The following is a 21,996-nucleotide window of genomic DNA, read 5'->3' on the forward strand; positions in this document are numbered from 1 at the left end:
GCAGGGCAGCTGTTGGGCTGCAATTGCTGCTTATTACACTAATTACAATCGTCTTGCTGCTATCTGAGCTCCCCTTCTCCTCCCCCATCTGTCAGGTTGGCCATCCATGGTTGCTCATCCCTTTGAGATGAGTTTGAAGTGCTCATTGCCCCAGAGAGCCTGATGGTGCTCCCCCTCTGCTCCTCTGTACTGACACCAGGGAATGGTCACAGTTTGTACAGAGTAGGGGTTTGGGGGATTGAGCTGTTTGCCTTGAATGAAGGCCATGGAAAGGGGAGGTGTTGCCCTTACTCTGCAGCTCCACATTTCTGAAACTCAAGGCCGGGTGAGCCACCCTGGTCTGGAGCGTGCCAGCTTGTTTGGGATGAAGGGAGGAGAACTTTCTTCCTACTTATTTTTCTTTTTGCCCTGTACCAGTGCAGCCAGCTAACTGCTGGTCAGAGCAGTCCCCTCCAGTCAGGGCATGCTACAGGAAGATTCCCAGCTTTAACCCATCCACAATTTTCCAGAAATGGCTTCAACCCTCTGCTGCAGGAGCCTGGCTAACCCTGCCTTGAGTCAGCCGCTGAGCTGACCCCAAACTGCTGTTGTTTTGTTGCAAGGAGACACTGTAAGTTAAACACTCAGCAGAAAGAAAGCCCCAATCCTTGGATGCCCACCTGTTTTTTATTTCCCTGGGGAGGGGTTATCCTTGTCACAAGGGGCTGGCTTTGCAGAACAGCCCAAAGAAGCTCAGCTTCCAAAGAGGCCGCATGAGCCACAAAACAATGGGACTCACTCAGTCGCCAGCAGCAATGGCTGCTTCTAAAAGGCTGATGTACTTAGTTTGCTCGTGTTTAGCAAACATCTTTGCTTTGCCCTTTGAAGATAATGCTACATGTTTGACGTAGCTTGGTAGGAGAAAAAAGAGGAAGAAATGGCCTGTAGTTTGATCGTGTTTAATGAGCAGTGGCTGGTCGGAGCCATAGCATTCAATAATGCTGGTGTCACCTGTTAATTGCCAGCAGTTGGGTTTCTCCACCCCTCCTGGTGCTTGAGCTGTGGGCAGGATGCCCTCGTGGGCTCACATAAGCCCCACAGCTGAGGCTCAGGCTGTTGGAAGGCCAGCAGCAGCCTGGCAGGGTAATGTGGTCTCTCTGCAAGCCATGTCTCAGTGTGGCTGTGATGGAAACAACAGCATCTTACAGGATGGCTTTGAGCCTTCCTAGGACTGTTCCCAGGCGTGTGGGTCTGGTCTGGCACAGTGAGAAGGGATGCTCTTGTGGCACTGCCTGCATTGGGCCCATCCAGGGGACACTGTGGGACCCCGTGGAGGGGGGAGTCAGGGTAGGAATCAGAGATCACGTTTCTGGCCAGCCCTCTCCTGATACAGCCTTAATCCCTCCCTGCAGGTGCTGATCCCCCTGTTCCCAGAGCAGACTATAGAGTTGCATTTCCTTACAGATGATGATAAGATAAAAGCCTGGCTGTGTTGTACAAGAAGAGAAGAAGGTTCAGGGGATGACAGGCTGCTGCAAGAGGAAGGGATGCAGGTTTCCAGCTGCTGCTGAGGCTGCCTTTGATGAGGGCTGTGATTGATGCTGTGTTTGGAGCAGGCAGTGACGCGCTGACCTTTCCCTGACGGGCTGAGCAGCTCTAATGATCTTGATGGAGCTGGCGATTTGTGTATTGGGTTTGATGTACAAGGCTTGACACGGCATGGAGAGATGGGACTGGAGTATGACTGACAGCCCATTCCCATTAAGGATGGTGAGGCACAGCCTGTTCTCTAGTGATTCCTTTCAGTGAGAATGCTTTGACGAATTATATGTAGCAGGGAAGTTTTGCTGTTAAATACCGTCCTTTTAATAGCTTCAAAGCAGTTAAAAACAGATGAGAATGAAGTGACTTGCAGGCCAGAAGGCTTATCACTAAAAAGGCTGTCCAAATTACACACTTAATTAATATTTAGTGAATTATTTTTACTCTGACTTTATTGTTGAGTCCTGAGGCAGATAAAACAATGCAGTGGCTTGCATCTGGGATTCTCTTTTTCTGTAATTCAGCTGTATAAAATTTCAAACCGTGGACTTCTTGCAGGCAACATTAAAATCTTTTAATTTCCATGAGTTGAGCTGTGTATAAATCGCACCCTGGTTGGCACATCTCGTGGGTGCTTGTGGCAAGAGTAATGAATTTCATGGTTTGTTATGAGCTACTAAAACCAACAGAAACACAGAAAGCCTGTTGTAATCTCAGCATATCATTCAAGGAAGCAATTTATTCCTAAGTATGAACAAATGTCAAGCCACGATAACAAGTTGTTATTACTAATTAAAAAAAAGAGAAGAATAGCAAACATCTCCTGTCATGTGTGTGCACTTGCCAGGCTGTCTGGAGGATACTGGAGCTCTATCCAGCTTCAGCCAGTGGGACAGCCAGGCTGGGAACCTTGCCATTGCCTAAGACAGGATGACCCTCTGTGCATTCCAGGAAGGGCACTGGGCCATGATCCTAAGAGGACTGGGGCTGAGAAACCACCCAAGCTTAAATACAGATGCCACTTTTCAGAATTTTATAGTTTTCTGTGTTTTGGAGGGTTATTTTATAATCAAGGTTGGCTTGATTGTAGAAGTCTTGTGGAATTTGGGGTGTGCTGAAACAGCACATGCTAGTCCATCTGCTGGCACTAGCTGGTTTTGTATCATCCAGGGCCACTTCTTGTTCTCAGGTGTGAAATAAAAACCCATTTGGGCACCTTTCTTCCCACTGCTCTGTTGGGAGGTGAGGAGCCAGGTGCATTCCTGACCATGTCTGATCTCCCTGTGCTTGCAGATACACTGGGAAATTCAAGGCTTGAAGACATTGCAAGCCCCTTCTTGTTTATGACCCAGCATGCATGATTCCCTCTCTGACATCATATGAGAGAATTGGCTGGATCCAAAAATGTGCTGAATTTGCCACCTCCCTGTGCATTTAACACAGTTTGGGTGCAAGCAGCAAAGAGGTCTTTTCTCTTAGTTGGCTCTGTGTCTCCTGGGTGGGAGTAGAAGCATGACCATCTCAGACCTGTGCTGGTGTCAGGACAGAGGTTTGTGCAGCCCTGCAGGACCTGACTGGGAGCAGGGGCTCATGTGGTGCTAGCCAAAGTGAGGGAAGCACTGAAATCCTGCTGGCAGCCAGGGGAGATGTGCACAATGTGGTTTAAGGAGGTAAAAACCAGGCTGTGTCACTTGGTCTGGCTCAAGGTTGGCCTCTGAGCACGGAGATGGTCAATTCAATTCCCCTGGTCCTGGGGAATGCCCAGCTTTGGTGGTGGGGCCAGGCTGTGCATGACTAGTGCAGAGGAGAGCTCAGTGACTTAAGGCAAGAAATCCTCAGTACATAACCACTGACCCGAAACACCCTGTTAGACAGGTTTGAAGCCAAAAAATAAAATAAAAATCATCTGATGTGACAGCGACCCTGACAGTGTCAGGCAGTGAGAAGGGCGGCAGCGAGGGAGTCCTGAGCTGCTGCCAAGGCACATGTCAGTGCAGGCTTGCAGGGTGAGTTGGTTATCCTGAAAATACATCTTCTATTTTGTGTAAACGGAAAATTAATTTGTTGCTGATCAAAGGTTTAGATCTTTGGACGACATACCACCAGATAAGCTGAAGATTTATGCATTTCTTTTGTAATGTATTTTCAGTGAACACTTTATTGTTTGTGGAAAGGCCCCAAGAAAAAGATATGATTACAAAAATAGCTGTGTTGAGTTTATTTAGCTTAAATTACGATAGACTGCTTTAATGAGGCTTTTGTAGACATCATTAAAGGACAATTAAAGTCTTGAGATGAGAAGCCTATCAGGCTAGCAAAGGGGAGAAAACCACGGGTGCATCTGGATTGTTCACATTCAGTTACAAATTTGATTTCAACATATAAAAGTAAAAAACATATTAGTGCCGAGTGGAAGCTGGAGGCTATGAAAGCCTTATTGTGTTAAGCTCTCTAAAGCTTCTTACATTAAGGTGATTAAAAAAAAAAAAAGAGAGAAGAAGAGATAGTGATTGATGAAACCCTGTTGTTGGTATGCTCTGTGTGTCACACCGGGGTGTGCAGTGCTGGGGTAGGGACAGTCAGGGGGTGAGGATCCTTTTGGGGTGCCCTGCCAAGGGGGGGGTTGGGGTACCAGGCAGTGATGCTCAGGAGCATCAGCACAGTGTGCTGATCATCCCTGCATTTGTGTGGTTCAGTGCTGCCAGAGGACATGGGCAGCACAGCGTGAGCTCATGGCCACACCTCACTGTCCAGCTCTGGCTGTGCACCAGAGGGTACCAGCCAGGGCCAGGCCTGTCTCTCTGGGTGAGTGGGTAGGAAACACAGAAAATTGCCTCCAGAATCAGCTGCAGTGTGTAGGGGCTGTACCTCCCCTTCTGCATCAGCTACTGCTGGGCTCCATGGTGTTTTAAAAATTGAATTCCTCCTTGCAGACTGACAGCACAGATCCTTACCCGTGGCTCTGCCAAAATGAGTGGAAGGCAGCAGTGGTGACAGCCGGAAGACTGGCTCTGTTGTGGGTGGTCTCAGGCAGCAGCCACAGGAAGGTACAAATGGCAACCCTGAGGAGAAGTGGAGGAGGCCAAGTTTGGGGATTAATGATCTGTGTCTGATGCTGGTCTCTCTGTCTATCCCATTTTTATTTGAGATAAGGCATCCCTGCTTCTAGCATTGAGAGCTGTGAGGAGGAAGTGTTTGCTGCCTTGCTCAAAAAGAATAAAGAAAAAACAAAGCTCATCTGCATTTGAAGTCCTGACCTGTATTTCATGACTCAGATTCTCCAAGGAGCTTTTCCCATACCTTGGGCACATGCTTGTGTGTCTCCTGAAGAGCCAGGTATATTTGGCTGGGCAGAGCGGGGCTGTACCCTGCCACATAGGGTCATTTCCCTTCCCTGTCACTAACAGCTTTTTGCAGTCATCTTGCTTTTCCCATTCAGTGTTTGCAAAGCTGTGCTCTCTCCAGCCTCTTGTTCAGCTGCTTGTCACTGCCTTGTGCCCAGGGCCCACACTGGGCTTATCCTGTGCTGGCACTGGGCTGGGAGCACTGGCTCTGCCAGTGGGGATTGCTCTGCAAATTACAGGCTGAGTTTGGGAACAGTGCAGGAAAAAAACACTGTAGTGTCCAATTCTGCATTTCTGTGGTCAGAAAGAGCGATGGGAAAGTAATCTATTACTGTGCCTGTGGCTGTGAGCCTGGATGGGCTCGATGGTGCTGGGGACCTGCAACCCCCCTGCTCCAGGACAGGCTGGTGGGGTGTGACATAGAAGGGACAGTCTGTGTCCCTGTGGGCAGCATTTTAGGGTGGCAGAGTCTGAAGACATTTGTAGCAGTGCTGTGCAGTGCCCTGGTATGCTGCAGCAGAGGATGTTCACTAAATAATTCAGAAAGGCCACTTGATCTGACATTCATCAGGTTAGTAGCCCAGTGACCTTGGGGACACCAATCTGCTGTTGCTGCTGCGTGTGGCTCTGCTGTGCAGCCCATTGTCATCAGGAGAGTCAACATGGTCACGTGGAACTCTATTGACTGGCAGACAATCAATACATCCAGGTGATAAAACACAGCATTTATGAAACATGGACTCTGCAACGATTTGTTAAATTAGCCATGGGTCTGAGTTTGTGCAAATGGCAGAAAGTTTAGAGTTGACTGGGTTTGGCTCTTTGTCATTAAAGCTAGCAGCAAAGGGAAGAAAGATGGTGCTACATTTACAGGCAGAGCTGTCTGTCTCACACCTCTGCATTGAAGCAGGGCTTCCTGCTCTTGATCTTTCTTTATTTTAGTAGCTTTTTACTTCTGGTCGTTTCCTTCATTGCTGGCAGTTGTCAGCATCTATCCTTGTAATGGTGCAAGTCCTTCACCTAACCTTTGATAATGTGCCCCACCAGCTCAGTATTCTCCTTTCTGCCTAATGAAACACCCATTTCACCTGCATAATGTGCAGAATCCGTCAAGAAATCTTGTGTTCCTTCTGGAGTTATTCCAGCACATGACCTTTTCACAAGCCTCACAGTGGGGTAACGGTAATATGGAGCAATTGCCAGCAAACCGGCAGCTTTCAAAGCAGGAAGGCTCATTTCCATTTCCCTGAGACAGTTGTGTGTCCAAACGTTACACAGCTTCTGATCTGATTTCCTGTCTCAGAAGAGGCTGTTCGTTGGATTTTGTGGATATTTAGATTTGCAAGTATTGGAACAAGAGGTCTGTCAGGAGCGATGACAATCAGAGATGCTGTTTGGAGACACAAAGCTCTTCTGCTCACAGCTAGCCCTGCAGCTCAAGTGTTACAGACACTGGTCTTTTACTGATCTTTTACTTCAGTTTGTGATTCTCACACCCATTTTATCTTTGTGGATGAACTTAGACTGAAAGGTTTTCAGTAACTGGTATGATCCCTTTGTGCAGATGATCAGTTGACCAAGAAAGCCAAGCAGAACTCACCTTTAGGGTGGTTGGTTGTATGGGGATGACACTGCCACGTGCCCTGGGGTGGGATCATATCAGGCTGGCGCAGGGTGATTGAAGCTGCTGTAGATGGTGGCACAGAGGGTGTTGTACAGGAAGTGTGGGGTTGGACACTCATGCCTTGCCAACCTTTCCCCTGAGGGTGAGGCTGGCTGATGGAGACCCTTGGAGCGTGAATAGAGACTTTGCTCCAAAGTGTTTGCAGCTAAAGGGCCTTTCCTCCTGGAAAGTTAATGCTGATAAATTCAGACATTTTTACTCGTTTTGGGTGAAAATGAGTGTCCACAGGATGTGCCCTATGGAACAGGATGTGTTCCTTGTGTTGTTTGTAGCCCTGAGTCACTGCTGCGTGCTTTGAGGGATATGTTTCCAAGGAACACACGTAATTTCTACTTGACAGCATTTCTGCTCAACATTATCATTTTATAAGCAGGCTTCTTTGTTTGCTTCTCCCCATTTCAGTTTTGTCTCATTCCCTTTGTGTTGTAATTAACATGTTCTGAGTGTAAGAGGAAAAGTAAATCATCTTGGGGCCATGGCACATTAATCACAGAGAGACAAGATTGACAGCCTGCCTGCAGTGCTGATTCAGGCTGGAAGGGGCAAAATGGGCCAGTTTAGGGAGCTGAAAGATCAGGGAAGATTTTTCCTACAAGTTCTATTGCTCTTTGTAGTTGGAGGAGTTGAAGGAGACCATCCTCAGCACTTCAGCCATCTCTAGCAGAAGCCCCTGCTCTGTGAAAGGAAGGTCTGATCTGGCTGGATGCTCTAAGAGTCAGTGCTCAACTCTTGAACTTGCTGCTCAAACTTAATATAAATGAAAAAAAAAAAAATAGTTCAGATCACTGCACATTCTTGGTTTGTCCCACTTGGCTGAGTAACTTGGGGAGGCTCTTAGAGCTGGGCTGGTTTGTCCCAGCTGCAGATCTCATCCTTGAGATTTTGAGTGTAATTCCATGTAATTAAACCTAATTTATGAGCCTTAATAATAACAATTTAAGGCATTTGAGGCTGCAGAAAGACTCACAGCTGTAGTTTCCGCATCCTTCTGTGTTCTGTAAACATAGCTAATATTGCCAAAATCAAGGACTCTGAAATCTGGAGTCAGACATCAAAAGTCAGGAGCATGCAGGAGAATGTTAAGGAAACTTCCCACTCTGACCATTCATGAGACTCTCTAGCAGTGACACTCCCAAGGCCAGAGACTTTGATTTCTGGGACTCAAGTCCCTTCATGGCAGCAGCTCCAGTGAGCCAAGAGCCCCTCTTGGCTTCCCCACTCACAGCCAGACCAGGTTTCCTCGCCATTAGTCCCAGGTTTCCCATAGCAGTCTCAAGTGTCCTGTTCCATAAAGCCATTTATTCCCAGAGCAGCAACACAAATGTAGCCCAAGCTGGTGCCTCTGAGAATCCTTCAAGAAAGGAACTCATGGGCTTTTATCCTCTCCCAGTCTAGCCTTTCCCCCTAGTGATTTTCCTGTCCATCCACCTCACTAGCATCAGTGGTCTTCAACTCCTTTGTTATCCAGAAGGTCGGCAATTCCCAGTTCTGCAATGTCTCTCAGTGTTCATTTACCTGGCTGGCATCCCCCATCTTCATGTCCTTTGTTATCCCAAAGGTTGGCAGTTCATGGCCTCCTGTCTCGGGGTCCCAGCCAGAGGTTAAAGTGCATTTCAATCTCCATCTCAATCTGCAGTTTGGAGCCCAGCTACCTGGACCAGGTGTATTCCTCAACGAGAAACGCTGTGTGTTTGGAAAGTTTTATTTGCTTCTGTGGGGTTTTTTTGAGTCCACAGAAACGAGTTTTTTGAATTTCACACACTTTTTTGCAAATGCTAAAAACTGAGAAGTATGCTGTCCTCCAGATGACTCGAATTATTCATCTGTGACCACCAAATTCCCAAACAACGGAATTGAAGAGCAGCAGAAGGGATTTGGCAGCGTAGCTCCTTCTCTGCGTTTTCTATTCCAAGGGGAAGGAAGCACAGGGGGAAGAGGCTTAGCATCCCTGTTGAGGGGGTGAATTCCTGAGGCTCTCAGTACTCTCACCTGAGACACACATAAAAAGGTGTGAATCGTTCATCTGTCCTGGCCGTGTGGGAGAAAATGTATTAAAATATGCAGTGACCAAAATGCCACGCTAATAACTTGTATTCCCCAGAATATTTAGCCCTGCTGGTCACAAACATGCTACGTTTGATTCCAGTAGGGAATCAAACTAGTGTAGAAGATAATTGAGAGGGCATTAAAAGCCAGGAAAAACGACGCGTTGCTCGGAGCCAGCGGATCATTGCGTTAATAGCCCCTGTACCTAAGAAGCGGTACCTGAAGTTTGACAGCAAGTTGAGATTCGGTCAGCATCAAATAAGAAGGGAAGGATAATTAATGTCTTCACACCATTCAATTTAGGCTGCTGGTACGCAGCCAACTCTCAGAAACACGCAAGCGAGCGGGGAGGATTTTTTCCCCCCCTCTCCCATTGCCCAAACAGCCTAGAGGATGTATCGATTTGGGAGAGCGGGCTGATTTCCGTGTAAATAAAGGGGCGGGTGGCCGGGCCGTGGCGGTCCGGGCGGGATGCGGTGACTTTGGCTTGCTGACATCATTGCTCATTAACATGCAGGAGAGGAGAGCAATGCAACAGCAGAGCCCCGCGCCGCTCCCGCGCCGCCAATTATTCTCCATGGGCTGCATCGCTCCTCGTTAATGCCTGCGCTCGGCGAGCAAATTGGACATCCTCTCGCCACCTCCGAGGGTCACTCGGAGAAAGGCAGGCTGCAGGGGGGAGCTGCTGGAGCCGCTCGCATTGGGAGCAGAGAGGGAGGGACCCTCCGGAGCCGGATTTCTAAGCCAGGCAATTGAGGCGAGAGCTGCAGACGCGGGGCAGGAAAGGCACGGTTTGGCAGGGCAGCTTTCCTACGGGAGCGTGCCTGCTCGGAAAGGCTTCCACAGAGCCCCGGAGCCGGAGCGAGGGATGCTGTGTGGCACTGCGGGGCTCCGGCTGGTCCTGCGAGCAGCCCGCGGGCACCGGGCACAGCTCGGGCAGCGGGGCAGCTCATAGAGCCTTCCCTCCTGCGCTGCCATCCCAGCGGGAACAGGTAAGGAGCTGCCTTCGGCCAGCCGCTTCACATTTGCCGTGGGTTTTTAGAAGGGATAGAAAGTAGAGGAGGAGGAATGAGGAGCATTCCCTGGATGCACGCAGTGCTAACTTTGCTCGGTTAGCTGCGAGGGGCTGCGCTGTTTTTCCAGCCTTTGCTGTGCTCTGTGTTTATGGATGTATAAGGTTAATTGTTAAATTGCATTTCTGCAGCTGCAGGACGTCTGGGAGAAATGCTGATGCTATTGTAATGGAGTTCTCGTTTTAAAAATAATCAGGAGGGCTCAGCTGGCTGTAATAGGAGTTTAAAAATCTTCATTTCTCGGTGTTAATTGTATTGCTGTGGTGAATGCAGCCCCTAGAAGCCTGGATTCTCTGCACATTTTCTGAGCATACTGCGTGGAGGCTGGGGCTGTGAATGAGGACGCTGCTGTTCAGATGTTTATTTTGGTGGTTTTGCCTTCCTGAGAATAGGAAGTTTTAAAGTAATAATCTTTTTAAGCCCTTGTTGTTCATGCCAGAATGGCAAACTATAAACCAACCTAGAACTGCAACCTGGGGGTTATGTTTTTCAGTGCAATCTTTTCAAGTCCAATTTCCTTTTTTTCTTGTCCCTTGAAGGAACATTTTAAGCAGATGTGACACAGACATGACCTGTGACCGTGGAAAGATTTTAATCCAGTTATTCTTTGTTTTCTAGTCATGATTCCTTGGCGGTGCTAAACAGTGATTGAATCTCTTTGAGCAGTTGAGGATTAGCGCTGGACAGAATAATGCCAAAATAATTATTTGCACCAGATGCAGTGTCATCCTTTCAGTTTTAGCTCTCTTATCTTGTAACTTATCTGACTTATTTTCATTCGGCGATTATTTCGCCTGCTGTGGGAGCACTTACATGTCTCGCATCACTGCATTGTGTTTATAAGGGTGCCGGCTTGAGCCTGTGATAAAGATTTGTAAAGTAAAACTGTCTGCAGCTAACAAGATTATATTTTGCTTCGCATTTTAATCTCCTCCCGTTGTGTGTTTTCCGCCAGCCAGACTCGGCTTAACAGAATGACCCAGCCTTGCACATTTGCTGCTGGCAGCCTGGCTGGGCTCAGCCAGCCCAGCCTCGGATCAGGCTGCCAGTGTTTGCTTTCACATGCGGGTCAGTGTTGCCTACCTCAGGGGACGCCGTCTGAGCCTCAACTTCTGTAATAAATTACCATTTTCAGCCTGGCTCATCCTGCTTCTGAGCGTTTTGCCCATCAGCCAGGTTTTTTTCCTTTAGGATGTATGGCCTGTGAGATGCTTGGATTGCAGTGTGTTTACTGCTTCCCGTGGTTTCTGCTTGTCATGCTGCAAATACAAGTGAAGGCCCTTAAAATAGTGTGCACAGCCCTGGGGCAGGTCGCTGGGAACTCACTTAGCTTAGCTAGTCTGGAGTGATTGGCTTGGAATGGGATGGGGGAAAGAGAGGGGCAGGAAGATAAATACTGCCTGTGGAGAGCCCAGAGTTATTAAAACTTGAGAAAACAGTGAAGATTTGCATGCTGAACGGAGATGGATTTCTCAGTGGACAGCTGGGTTTGGATCCAGGGTGCTAGAACCCCAGGCTTGGAATTTTCATCTTCAGTTTATAACAATGCAGAAAGGACCTCCTGTGATACAGCTCTGCATCCTGTTAGGCTGAAAAGCCACCCAGTGCTATCATTAAAATCTGACAGGATAACCCTCAGGGTAGGGCAGGGCTTTGTCACACAGACCCACCCTGGCTCTTGGATGGGGAGCCCAGAGGGAGAGTTCCTCAGGGCCCTGCTGTGCCTGCTCCTCCACTGTGTCCCCTCTCCCATCCCCATCATCCAGAGGCCCATTGGTCTCTGGGGTCCATGGGGTTGGGGTTGTCCTGCCATGGGGGACACCAAACCCTCCTGGGTGCCCCCAGCCCTGCATCTGCCCATCCTGTACCTTCTGCCTTTTATAGTCACGAGCTTGGCTTCAGCATTGTTTGCCCACCAGCTTCAGGGTTATTACTGCTGCTGCTGCTGAGCCTGTTCTTCTCTTCAACTTGTAAACTAGCGGTTTGCATTTCTTCTCCATGACTGGGGAAAAATATGTGGTTATTATTATTTCTGTATGCTAAGAGCTGGACCTTTAAGGGGGAAAAAACCAGCCCTAATATAAATATGCTGAGAGTAGCGGTAAGCCTGTGAGCTGGCAGACTGCCTCCATCGTCTTGGATGTGAGGGAGCAGCCTGTTGGATGCCTTTTCTCCTGGTAGCATGGCTGGGCAACCGGCTGGGGCTCACTGCAGCTTCTTTTGCCTCTTCTCTCTCTGCCCTTTGCTTGATCTGCAGCTCACATGGGTGTAACAATGTGCCCACTTCCATCTAACCTCTATTATGAAAAAAAAATATTGAATCTTTTGCAAAATATCCTGAGAGATCCAAGTTGAGGGTTCTTAAAAGAGCTGCTGAGTTATTAATATCCTTTAATTTAACCATCTCATCTTTATGCATCAGAATTTTCACAGTTTGTGTCAGGGGTTGTGGCTCATGGGAGCAGCCTGGCACTGTGGCTCAGGTCAAGAGGGTGTTTCAACACCCAGCTGCTCTTACCCAGCTCACAGGGAGAAACTGGAGCCCAAGCAGGGACCTGTGTTCACTGCAGAGCACTGGGGTGCACCTGGGCTCTCCAAATTGGCCTGTGATGCACCCCAGATCCCCCACTGGGGTTCGGCCACTGGCTGGAAAGATTGGTCATGTTTTCATTCTCATCCTGGGGTGTTGCTGAAAAGTCTGGCCACAGCTTTGGTCTGTGGTTCTGATTCCTTGTTTGCTTAAGAGGGCACCAGACAGATCGGATGAGGAATCTGGGGGGTTTGTGCATTGTTGTGTTGTGTTTTGTTCTGATTTCCTGGTCTGCCTCTGGTTGTTTTCTGCTGTGTGGTGCCTCAGACCACAGCAGGATTGGGAGCAGCCCCAGGCTGTGCCTCAGGGAAGCAGTGGTTTGGGAACAGGGCAGTGGGAACCCACAGGCAGGTGTTCTACCTGCTTGGGAAAGGGAGGGTCCTGATTCATGATGGAAGCAGAACAAATGGAAAATCCTCAAAGGCTGCTTTTGCTCATATTTGGCTGCAACTGGCAGTACTGGGGATAGTTCTTTTTTTATTCTTATTTTTCTTAATTAAGCAAGAATAGCTTTTGCATTGGTAAAGGATGAGTTTTAAAATTAAAATTAGTCTCCAGCCTGAGGCCAAACATGGACAAATCAGCTAGAGAAGAGAATTTTTCCAGGAGCAGAAATGAGCTTTGTCATAAAAGCTTCAATGGCATCCTGGATACCTTCACAACTGCTGCTGTGGGCACTGCAAGGGTCAGGGGGAAACTAAAAATAAATCAATACTGTAAAGAAAGTTGTCTCGCCTTGAGCAAATTGAGGAGAGAGACAAGAACATGGATGGGGAAAATGGAGAAGAGTTTGATTTGCAACTCCTCCATCCCACTAATCTCTCATGCAGATGAGTGGCTACATGTGCTTTTCCTGTGGCCTTTGGGATCTGGGGGACTTGTATCTGTAGGATGCAACCAGTTTGGTTGCTGGATTATTTCTCTCTTCCTTGGTTTCCTGGCATTACTGTTCTGCCAGCTCTGTTGCTACCGCCTGATGTTGATCTGTCAAGCCAGCTGTTCCCACAACATGTTGTGTCAAGTGAATGTTGGCATCCCTTGACTGTCCTTGCAGGCCACCAAGGGCACCTTGTCCTCAGACTTTGAATTCCTGCTATTATTGGTAGCCACGTCTAATTCACCTCCTTCTCCTCCTGCACCACAGTGGGCAGGTAAAAGCTTTTGCAAAGCTTCCCTTTCAACCCAGGTAACACAGAATCTATGCAGTTCATTCCCTCTGATAAGTTGGGGTTTTTTCAGCTGCAGTGACTGGAAGAGCTGGGAAGTTACAGAAATGTTTTACCTGGGGAGATGCCACTGTCACTGAGATCCATGGGCCCTGAGGCCATGGGCAGCAGCTGGATGGGGGCTGCTGGGACCATTTGATTCAAAATACAGTGTTAGAGAAGTTGGAGAAAGAGGCAGAGCTTCAGCCTGAACTGTCTGTTTTAAGCACAAAAGCTTGGGGCTGCTCTGATGGTTAGGAAGTCCATGGGGAAGCCACAGCTGGGTGCTGCTTGTGGTTGCTCCATGCCTCAGTTTCCCCATGCTGGAGAAGAACTGCTGGGCTCTCCCTATGGCAGTGAAGGACTGTTAATTTTTCCATTTAGGTAAATACTTGCCCTGCTTGTGGGGTCTGAAGAAACGTGTCTGTATGGCTGGAGCTCACTTGGGATGGGAAGATGCCTCATTAACTCTCAGAGATAACAGGCAGGGATATTAAGACACCTTCCTTAGGAGACTCAGGGGTCATAGGAGCTGCCCCAAATCCTGAGCCTTCTCTCCCTTTTCCAAGAGGTCTTGGGGTTTTGTGATTTACTGACTGATGACCAGAAGCCTTACTGCAGTCAGAATGATGGCAGGATGCTGGAAGGAGATCAGGCTGCCACGTGTGCCTTAAGCCAAGTGAGAAGGGAATTGTCCGTCTGCATTTACACCCCCCATCTGAGCAGAGCAGACAATTGCTTTTTGAGGGATTCCAAATCTTGCATGCTAATGTGTGCACAAATGCATGCAAATCCTGTATTAGGGAGCACAGCAGAGGCCTCCATGGCCGTACAGGGCCGTGGCATTCTGGCTGCTCGCTTTGTCTGGAGAGGGAGCTGCTCCCTGACACAGCCCATTTATTCCCATCCCAGAAGAAACAAGTGAGAAGCAGAGATAAGCACCCGCTGGTGGGTGATAAGGGCTGTTTACCGAGTTCCTTCTTTGTCCAAGAGGAATTTTAACATTTCTGCCACAATTTGAAACTCTGCCTTCGTTCCTGCTGTTGCTGGGAGGCGTTGGGCTCTGCCCTTTCTCAGAATATTTGTGGATCTCAGCCTTTGAGAGGCTTTGCCTTGGTGCTCTTTGCTGTGTTATGTTCTGCATGCCCACCCACTGAACAGGAAGAGAAGAGCCCTGTGGCCAGGAGCTTTTCCTGCAGGCAGGGGTGTGCTGCCTTCAGCATCCTAGGGAGTCCCATCCCAAAAGCCAGACACACAGGCTGTTCCCTGGGATAGGCCAGCTCACCTGGCTCCTCTGCTGGAGCTACACACTCTTGGCAAGGACCCCCTTTGCCATGGTGACAGGCTGCCCTCCACCTCTCTTCCCTGACTTTTCAGCTCTGCTCATGCTTTCCCAAATTGGAGTCTGCTGGTTTTTCACAGCAGGGAGACCTCATCTCTCTTCAGAAAGCTGGGGTCACACTCACAGGTCTCTCCAGAGCCTCTTGCACCGCACTAGTGTTTTCAGCATGGTTTAGCTTTTTGTTGGTGCCATTGCTGAGATGAAAGGGCTGCTGGAGGCTCCAGAGATGGCAGAGGCTGTGCTTTGCTAACAGGGTTGTACAACAAGGGACTGCCTCGTCCCAGAGACCTCACAGGTCAGTTGGCTTTGTGTCAAGATCCACGTAAGTGGACCAAAGCTGGGAGTGTACTTCAGCTTCCCAAGCAAGAGGTACTTTGAAGCCATGTTCTCTGCTTGGTGTGTTGGGTTCCTGTTTCCTTAAGATTCCCCTTGTGTTCTGTTTTCATCTATATAGAGAAAAGGCCTGGTGTGGGGTGGTGGATCTATTTACACCTTCCTCCTGCACCAGTGTGTGGGTAAGGATATGTCTGGAAGTGGGCTTAGAGCGTCCTCTGAGGAAAGGACTTGCCCACTGTGCCAGGAGCACCATGTAAAAAGCAGCCAATGCAAAATAAAACACATCCATCTTGTAACTTCGCTGGCCTTGAGGAGAAGAAATTTTTCAGTCTGTTTCTGAGACGTTGCTGCTTTGTACCATGTGAAGTCAATTCAAGGCAGGCCCCTTTCCAGCTAAATCTGACACCAGGAAATGTTCTTTTTCTCCCCGTTTGCTTCCCGCCGCCGTGGCCCCAGCACAGGACAGCTCTGTGTGCAGCTCTGTGCAGAGCAGCCCTGCCGATGCTCCCCAGCCCGTGCCTCCTGCAGCAGCCTGCCTGCCGCCGGCTCCGCTCGCCTTTCCTCCCTGCCCACAAGCTTAAAAGCTCCTTTATTCACCCTCTGTGCTCAAAGCCAGTCATGCTGTCAGCCATCCTTGCTCCGTTGTTTCCTCCCCAGTGCTGGTGATATCTCTGATTCTTCCCTGAGACAAGCTCGCAGACCTGGGATGGGAGCAAGATGGAAAGGATCATGAATGAAGACGGGATTTCCAGACAGTGATTGGTGCTAATTTATTCTTGCTAAATAAAACCTGGCTGCCTGCACTCTGCTCAAGTTGTGCAAGGCTGCACAGGCAGCAGAGGTTGTTGTTGCTGAGGCTTTGGTGGTGGTGAGGCTTGGCCAGAGCCAAGCTAATGGGTTTCCCTTTGGAGGAGGTGCCACCGCAAGGCTGCAGCTCCTTGTCCAGGGTAAGGTGTGTGACACACGGATGTGTGAGCATCTGCAGGCTGTGCTGCACTTCCTAAGGAGCTGCTGCTGGCAGGAGCAGCCAGGCAGGCTGCCAGCCATGGCCCTGCTCCCCTCCAACACCCACCAGCTCCCTCTGTGGCACCCACATTGTCACCGTGGTCACTGCAGGCACAGGCGAGCGCTGACACGTGCGTTGTCTCGCTTTGTGCTGCTCTGCTCTGAGTGCAGCAGGGGAAAATATTTTTTTCAATTTCATCTCACATTTGAAATGTACATTCTGATATTAAATTTTTGCTATGGGGAATTATTTTTAATTATAGTGAGCTGGAAGATGATAAAATAAAGTTGAGTAAGTGAGACCTATGTGAAGAAGTCATGGAAACCTGATCATAGAAGTGGAAAGACACTCCTAGGACACTGGCTATTGTTCCCTTGAAACAGCATATCCTAATGTAAAGAAAATTGTAATTAAAGCTGTTAATCATCTGCTTTTAATGAGGAGGAAAAAGCTGACTATCTCAGAGACAAGGTGTTGAATTTTGTACAGTTTGCCCAGGGAGGTAGCAGAAACCCCATGCCTGGAGATGGTCAAGTTTTAATGGTGCAAAGTCCTGGCTTGGGACATCACTGCTGAGTAGATAGGCAACCTGTGTTGTTTTCATCCTTTGCTTTTCTGACTAGGGAAGCCACTCACCAGCCGTACTCGCTTGCCTGGGATGAGTCAGGAGGAACGGGGGGTAAACCAGCCTCCTGACCCAGTCCTCAGGCTCCTGGCTGCGTGTGGTGTCAGCTGGGGGATGGGAGTGATCTCTGGGGTCTGACTGATCATACATCTCACCTATTCAGTTTTTGACACTGTTATTACAAGTCCTGATTTATTTAATTTATTAAAAGCCAAGATGTCTGATGCTCTCCTGCCATGTCCCATCTCCTGAGGGGGATGTATCTAGAGTGGGAAGGAGGAGCAAGCCTGTGCTCTGGATTTTCCCCCATTGTAATGCTCATGCTCCCACTGGGCTGTTGGGTTTGTTCCCCTTTGAAGCACATGATCAATATCCCAAAAGTCAAAATTTGGTGAAATCCTGAACTGCCTTAGAATAACTTAACTCCAGGGCCAAATCTGGGGCTCTATCAATTATTCTTAAAATCTTGTTTCCTATTAAGCTGCTTTTAATCGTATCATGAAATGAGATGGAAACAGCAATGATAGCAGTGACTTTGCTGAGGCAGAGTACCCCTTCTACAGTAGCTGATTAATTAAAATACTCACATGAAATGGTACCTTGGTTATTTTTTAAGGAAACAGCCAGAGGTGATGCCGAGATCCCCGACTGGACGCAAACCAGACACTGGAGTGTGTGGGGGTTGCTGTGTGGTTTAGATCTGATGAAAGGCAGGAAATGGGAAAATCTGGCAAATCTCCCTGGCTTGACTTAACGGAGCCTCTTGACTTTTGCTAGAGTGCGTTTTTTGTGCTGTAATGGCCAAATGGAAATTTAGACTTGAAGCTGGATCCGAGCACTGCTATGCTTAGCTGGCTTGTACACAGCAGTGAAAGAGAAGGAAAGGTGTTTAAAAGTTCCAGCCTCTGGGTTTAACTATTGCTTCCCTCTGAATTTCTTTGCTTTACTTCAGAGCAGAGAAACCTGCAATAGGAACTGCACATTTTCCCTTGATTTTGTGGGGTACCTTCTTATTTCTGAGATGTCTCCCTTCTGCTACCCAAGTGAAAACTTATCTCATTCCTCAGAAGTCAGTGGTGCTTCATTAGTGCAAATTAATTCAGAATCCTGTGTGGTTGCTCTAAAATAGATACCATTGACCCAGCCTGTGGAAAAGCATTGAGTTTTCAGAAATAGAAGCCAATTTATCAGCATTCCCTTTAACCTCTTTTTCTTTGTCAGGAGACTGTTTCAGCCAGGTTTGTCCTTCGCTGTTACCCTGGTGACGGGGTGTGATGATTAGAGGGATGAAACACCTGTCCTGTGAGGAAAGGCTGAGGTGGTTGGGATTGTTCAGCCTGGAGAAGAGAAGGCTCTGTGGTGACCTTATCAGCCTTTCCTGGAGGAGCCTACAGCATTGCTGGAGAGGGACTTTCTACAAGAGCATATAATGTTAGGACAAGGGGGAATGGATTTAAACTGAGATAAAGTTCAGATTGGATATTAGGAAGGCATTCTTTACAGTGGATGGGTGAAGCCCTAGCACAGAGTGCCTGGAGAACTTGCAGATGTCCCATCCCTTGAAGGGTTCAAGGCCAGGCTGGATGGAGCCCTGAGCACCCTGGTCTAGTGGAAGGTGTCCCTGCCCATGGCAGGGGATGTTGGAACTGAATGACCTTTAAGGTTCCTTTCAACCCAAACCATTCTATGAGTCTGTACTGTCCTTGCAGCCCTACAGATAGAAGTTCAGGTTCAAGCCTGTGAAGAAAATCTGTCACAGGCCACAAGCTGCAGGAACAGCCCCTTTAAAGAAGTGTTAAGAACAGCAGATATTGCAGTGAATTAATCTAATGGCTGTTGAATTGCAGCCTCTGTGGGCTCTCTTTCAGTTCTTGTGCTTTCCTCCCCGTGCTGCTGAGCTGTGGCACGTGCCACCAAGCCAGGTGGTTAAGATTCCATTGCAGTATGAGTGTGGGTTTTGTAGCCTCCCTTAATTTAATTTAGATTTATATGTTCAGACTATAATCAATTTTTATGCTACTTTAATAAGCAAATTTATGCTATCAGCATGCTAAAGAGACTTGTCATTCACAGCTTCTCAGTCAATCCACCATTTCCCATTTTAGCAAAGTGCTCAGTTGTCCTAAATTCAGTAATGATTCTGCAGTTCTGGCTGGCAAGTTGAGCCCCACCAGGCATGGCCTGTGCCTATGCTGACCCCTGGAAATACTCTGTGTGGTGCAGTGAAGGGACAAGCAAATGTATATCCCCAAGCATTGGGCAGTCAGATGGATTGTCAAGTGTTTTTACAGTAAATATGGACTTTTATTTCCTCCTCGTAAGAGAGACAAATCCTGTGTTAGAAAATGCCTGAGGATAAGAAAGGCTTGAGTTTAGTCTCGACTGGCAAGAATCACTTTCTCATTTAAAGCACTGCTCACCAGGGCATCTCTTTTTCTCTCTCCTCACCTTACAGGAAGATCTGCCTTCACTGTAAGTGCTCCCAGGAAGAGCACATTGTAACAGTTATGCCTCTGGAGATGGAGAAGACAGTCACCAAGCTCATGTTTGACTTCCAGAGGAATTCAACTTCTGACGACGACTCAGGCTGTGCTTTGGAGGAGTATGCCTGGGTGCCCCCTGGCCTGAAGCCTGAGCAGGTAATGATGACACCACCCAGATACCAGCAAATAATTGGTTTTGCATGCTCTTTCAAAATAGTTTACCTGATTTTTCTTCTAGGGGTGCGAGCACTTGTTGTGTGTGATTGTTTCTAGGCGCACTAGAGAGACTTTGCAGGGTCTGAATGCTCAAATGGAACAAAACAGACACGTGATCCTTGCAGGACCTGTGGTTTTCTGCATCTGTGGATGTAATTGGTAATTGAGAGGGGGGGGAAACTAAATACCTCCAGGATGGGATTTCTTGTGGTTGTGCAAGGGAAAAGACATATCTAATGTTTCACTGGGAAAGAAGCAATGGGACTCAAGTGTTTCCCAGGGCTCAGTGCTTGTGTTCTGCCCTCCTGGACTGCTCTTCTCTGTGGTGAGTCCAGGGCAGACAGTCAAAGCTGGTAGATAACTCTGAAAAATGGGCCAAAAGCTTTGTGGTTTGGGTTTTCCAAGCATGATGTTTATGCCTTGCTGGAAGGAATAGCTTAAATAAAGCTCAAGTCTCTTGGTGCAGGATTGAGTGGGATGGATTAGACCTCAGTGTGCTCTGTGGAGTGTACATTGATTCTGCTCCTTCCAGTTTTCATGATTCCTTTGATTTTTACACTGGTCCTTTATGTGTTCAAGTCAGAGCTTCATTTGCAGTGAAGATGGCAAAATGAGCTTAGCCTTGGTAATTGCAGTATGATATGATGTGGCAATAATTTTAAACTGTAAGGAGGCTGGAAGGGGGTGGAAAGCTTTCATTCTTGCTGCCATAGCTGCTGTCCTTAAGTACTGTGTTTTCCTGTGCTTTTATTCAGACAGGCTTAGGAATTTCCTGAAATATTTTGGCACCACCCGTAGGCTGTAAATATTATCTGTCTGATTAGAGAAAATCCAGTTGTTTGGTAGCTTGTTTCTTTTTTTTTCCCTTGTCTTTATAAGCTTTGCTCAGTGCTCACTTGAAACTCCACAGCACCATGTGTTTCATTTGGTGCCATCCAACCGTGCAAATCAGGCAGCAGCCTTATTTTCTGTCACCTTCCTTATGTCAGAGGCTCTCTTTTTGCCTCACAGGAGGTACAAGGCGTGGTGTGTGGAGAAATGCAGATGGTTCTGAAGTGGCTCTGCTGGTCCTTCATGCTGTGGCAGCATGAACTGATGGGTTTGGGAGGTCCCATTGGAGGACCATACCCAAGCTGGTGCCACCTGCTCTCATTGCTGGTTCTGCCCAGGCATGTCAGCAGCTTCTGGAGCTCAAGCTGGCCCATGGTCCTGTAGCTTTGGGTGGAAATACAGGTATTTAGTGACAGGTGGCACCTGACCAGGTAGACATGGTTATGGGCAGTGATTGAAACCCTCTTTCAGCATGGAGGTGACATATTCCAGGAGATCTCTGTGCTTCTTTGGTCCCTTAGGTGCTCTTTAAGTGCCCCCCATCGGGGAGTTGGGGATGCTCAGGAGGAAAGAGAAGTTCTTTAGCTCTACTAGTTGCTACTGACAACTCATGCATTACTCAGGTTAATATTAGGTTCTTCCAGCATCTGTTCCTTGCAGAGGTCATGGTGCTCCTCAGTCCAAACCCTTGTTTTCTCAGTACGCCCCTCAGTCTGCATGGCTGGGCCTCTCAGCAAATTTGCCACTTCAGACCTGTCTCTAATCACCATGGAGATAAAGAGCAGCCATAAGCAGAGGCAGAGACAGGCCCTGAAATCCATCCAGCAGAGCTCATCTGCCAGCCCTGTCATGACTTTTCACATGTTAGATGAGCCACTGAGATGACAAAAGTGAGGAGTGACTTCCCTGAGCTGTGCAGGAGCCACACTGCAGGCCTGGCCTTTGTCCCTGGTGAAGAGCAGCACCCTGAATTTCATGGAATCACAGAATGGTTGTCCCATGGCTGGGGTTGCCCAGGAGGGGCCATTTACCTCCCATAGAGGTAGGAGATGCCTCTGCAGCAGCTCACTGGGGCTGTGTCAGTCTGCAGGCAGATGTGACTTTTTGGTCAGTGAGTCAGGTGTGCAAGGCTGGTGCCTGCCATGGAGCAGCTGGTGGGCTCTGCCCTGGCTGAGGGTGCTGCTGTCAGGCTGGGCTGAAAATACACATTAACAGGCAGGGAATTTTTCTCTGCCTCCTGCTGTTTCGCTGGTGCATTTTTTTGGATGTGAAACAGATTAAATGAAACAACTTTTTCCGCAATATCCTACTTTATTAAAATCTCAGTGCAGTATATGAACTGGGGAGGTAAGTGTTCCCCTGAAAGACTAATGCAGTTTTCTTATTTTACTTGGATGACAGCCTCCCTTTCCTCACTATTCTTGGGAGACAGCGCTCATGCCTCACTCAACACAGCAATTTACAGGATTTCAGTGGGGAGGAGTTGGCCTGCAAACATGACACTGTTTTTTGGCAGTGCCCAAAGGTCATTTCAGTATTTGAAGAGTCCCTTCAATCCAAAGCTTAAATTACTGTCACCTAGAGGGGAATAGACTCAAGCCTATAAGGTCCCACTGTACTCCTGGACACAACTCAGGCCTCAGCTGCTCTGTGGTACATGTCATAGTGAAAATCATGTTGGTTACTCAATGCCC

At 48.1% G+C, this 21,996-nt stretch overlaps 1 protein-coding gene across 2 annotated transcripts in view; it reads left to right on the forward strand.

Moving 5' to 3' along the window:
* The window catches only part of PRICKLE2 (prickle planar cell polarity protein 2), a 102,701-nt gene that overhangs the window by 50,923 nt on the left and 29,782 nt on the right, over positions 1-21,996 (forward strand). Inside the window, exons 1-2 of one of the 2 annotated variants that reach the window (XM_059480406.1) lie at positions 9,389-9,587; positions 19,228-19,411. In XM_059480406.1, the coding sequence (XP_059336389.1) occupies positions 19,280-19,411 (132 nt within the window). In that variant the 5' untranslated portion in view covers positions 9,389-9,587; positions 19,228-19,279. Of the gene's footprint in view, positions 1-9,388; positions 9,588-19,227; positions 19,412-21,996 lie in introns of those variants that run through there. The other variant, XM_059480404.1, reaches the window with a different exon arrangement.

Source organism: Ammospiza nelsoni, chromosome 11 (assembly GCF_027579445.1).
Source record: "Ammospiza nelsoni isolate bAmmNel1 chromosome 11, bAmmNel1.pri, whole genome shotgun sequence".
In the NCBI taxonomy this organism is placed as follows: Eukaryota; Metazoa; Chordata; class Aves; order Passeriformes; family Passerellidae; genus Ammospiza; species Ammospiza nelsoni.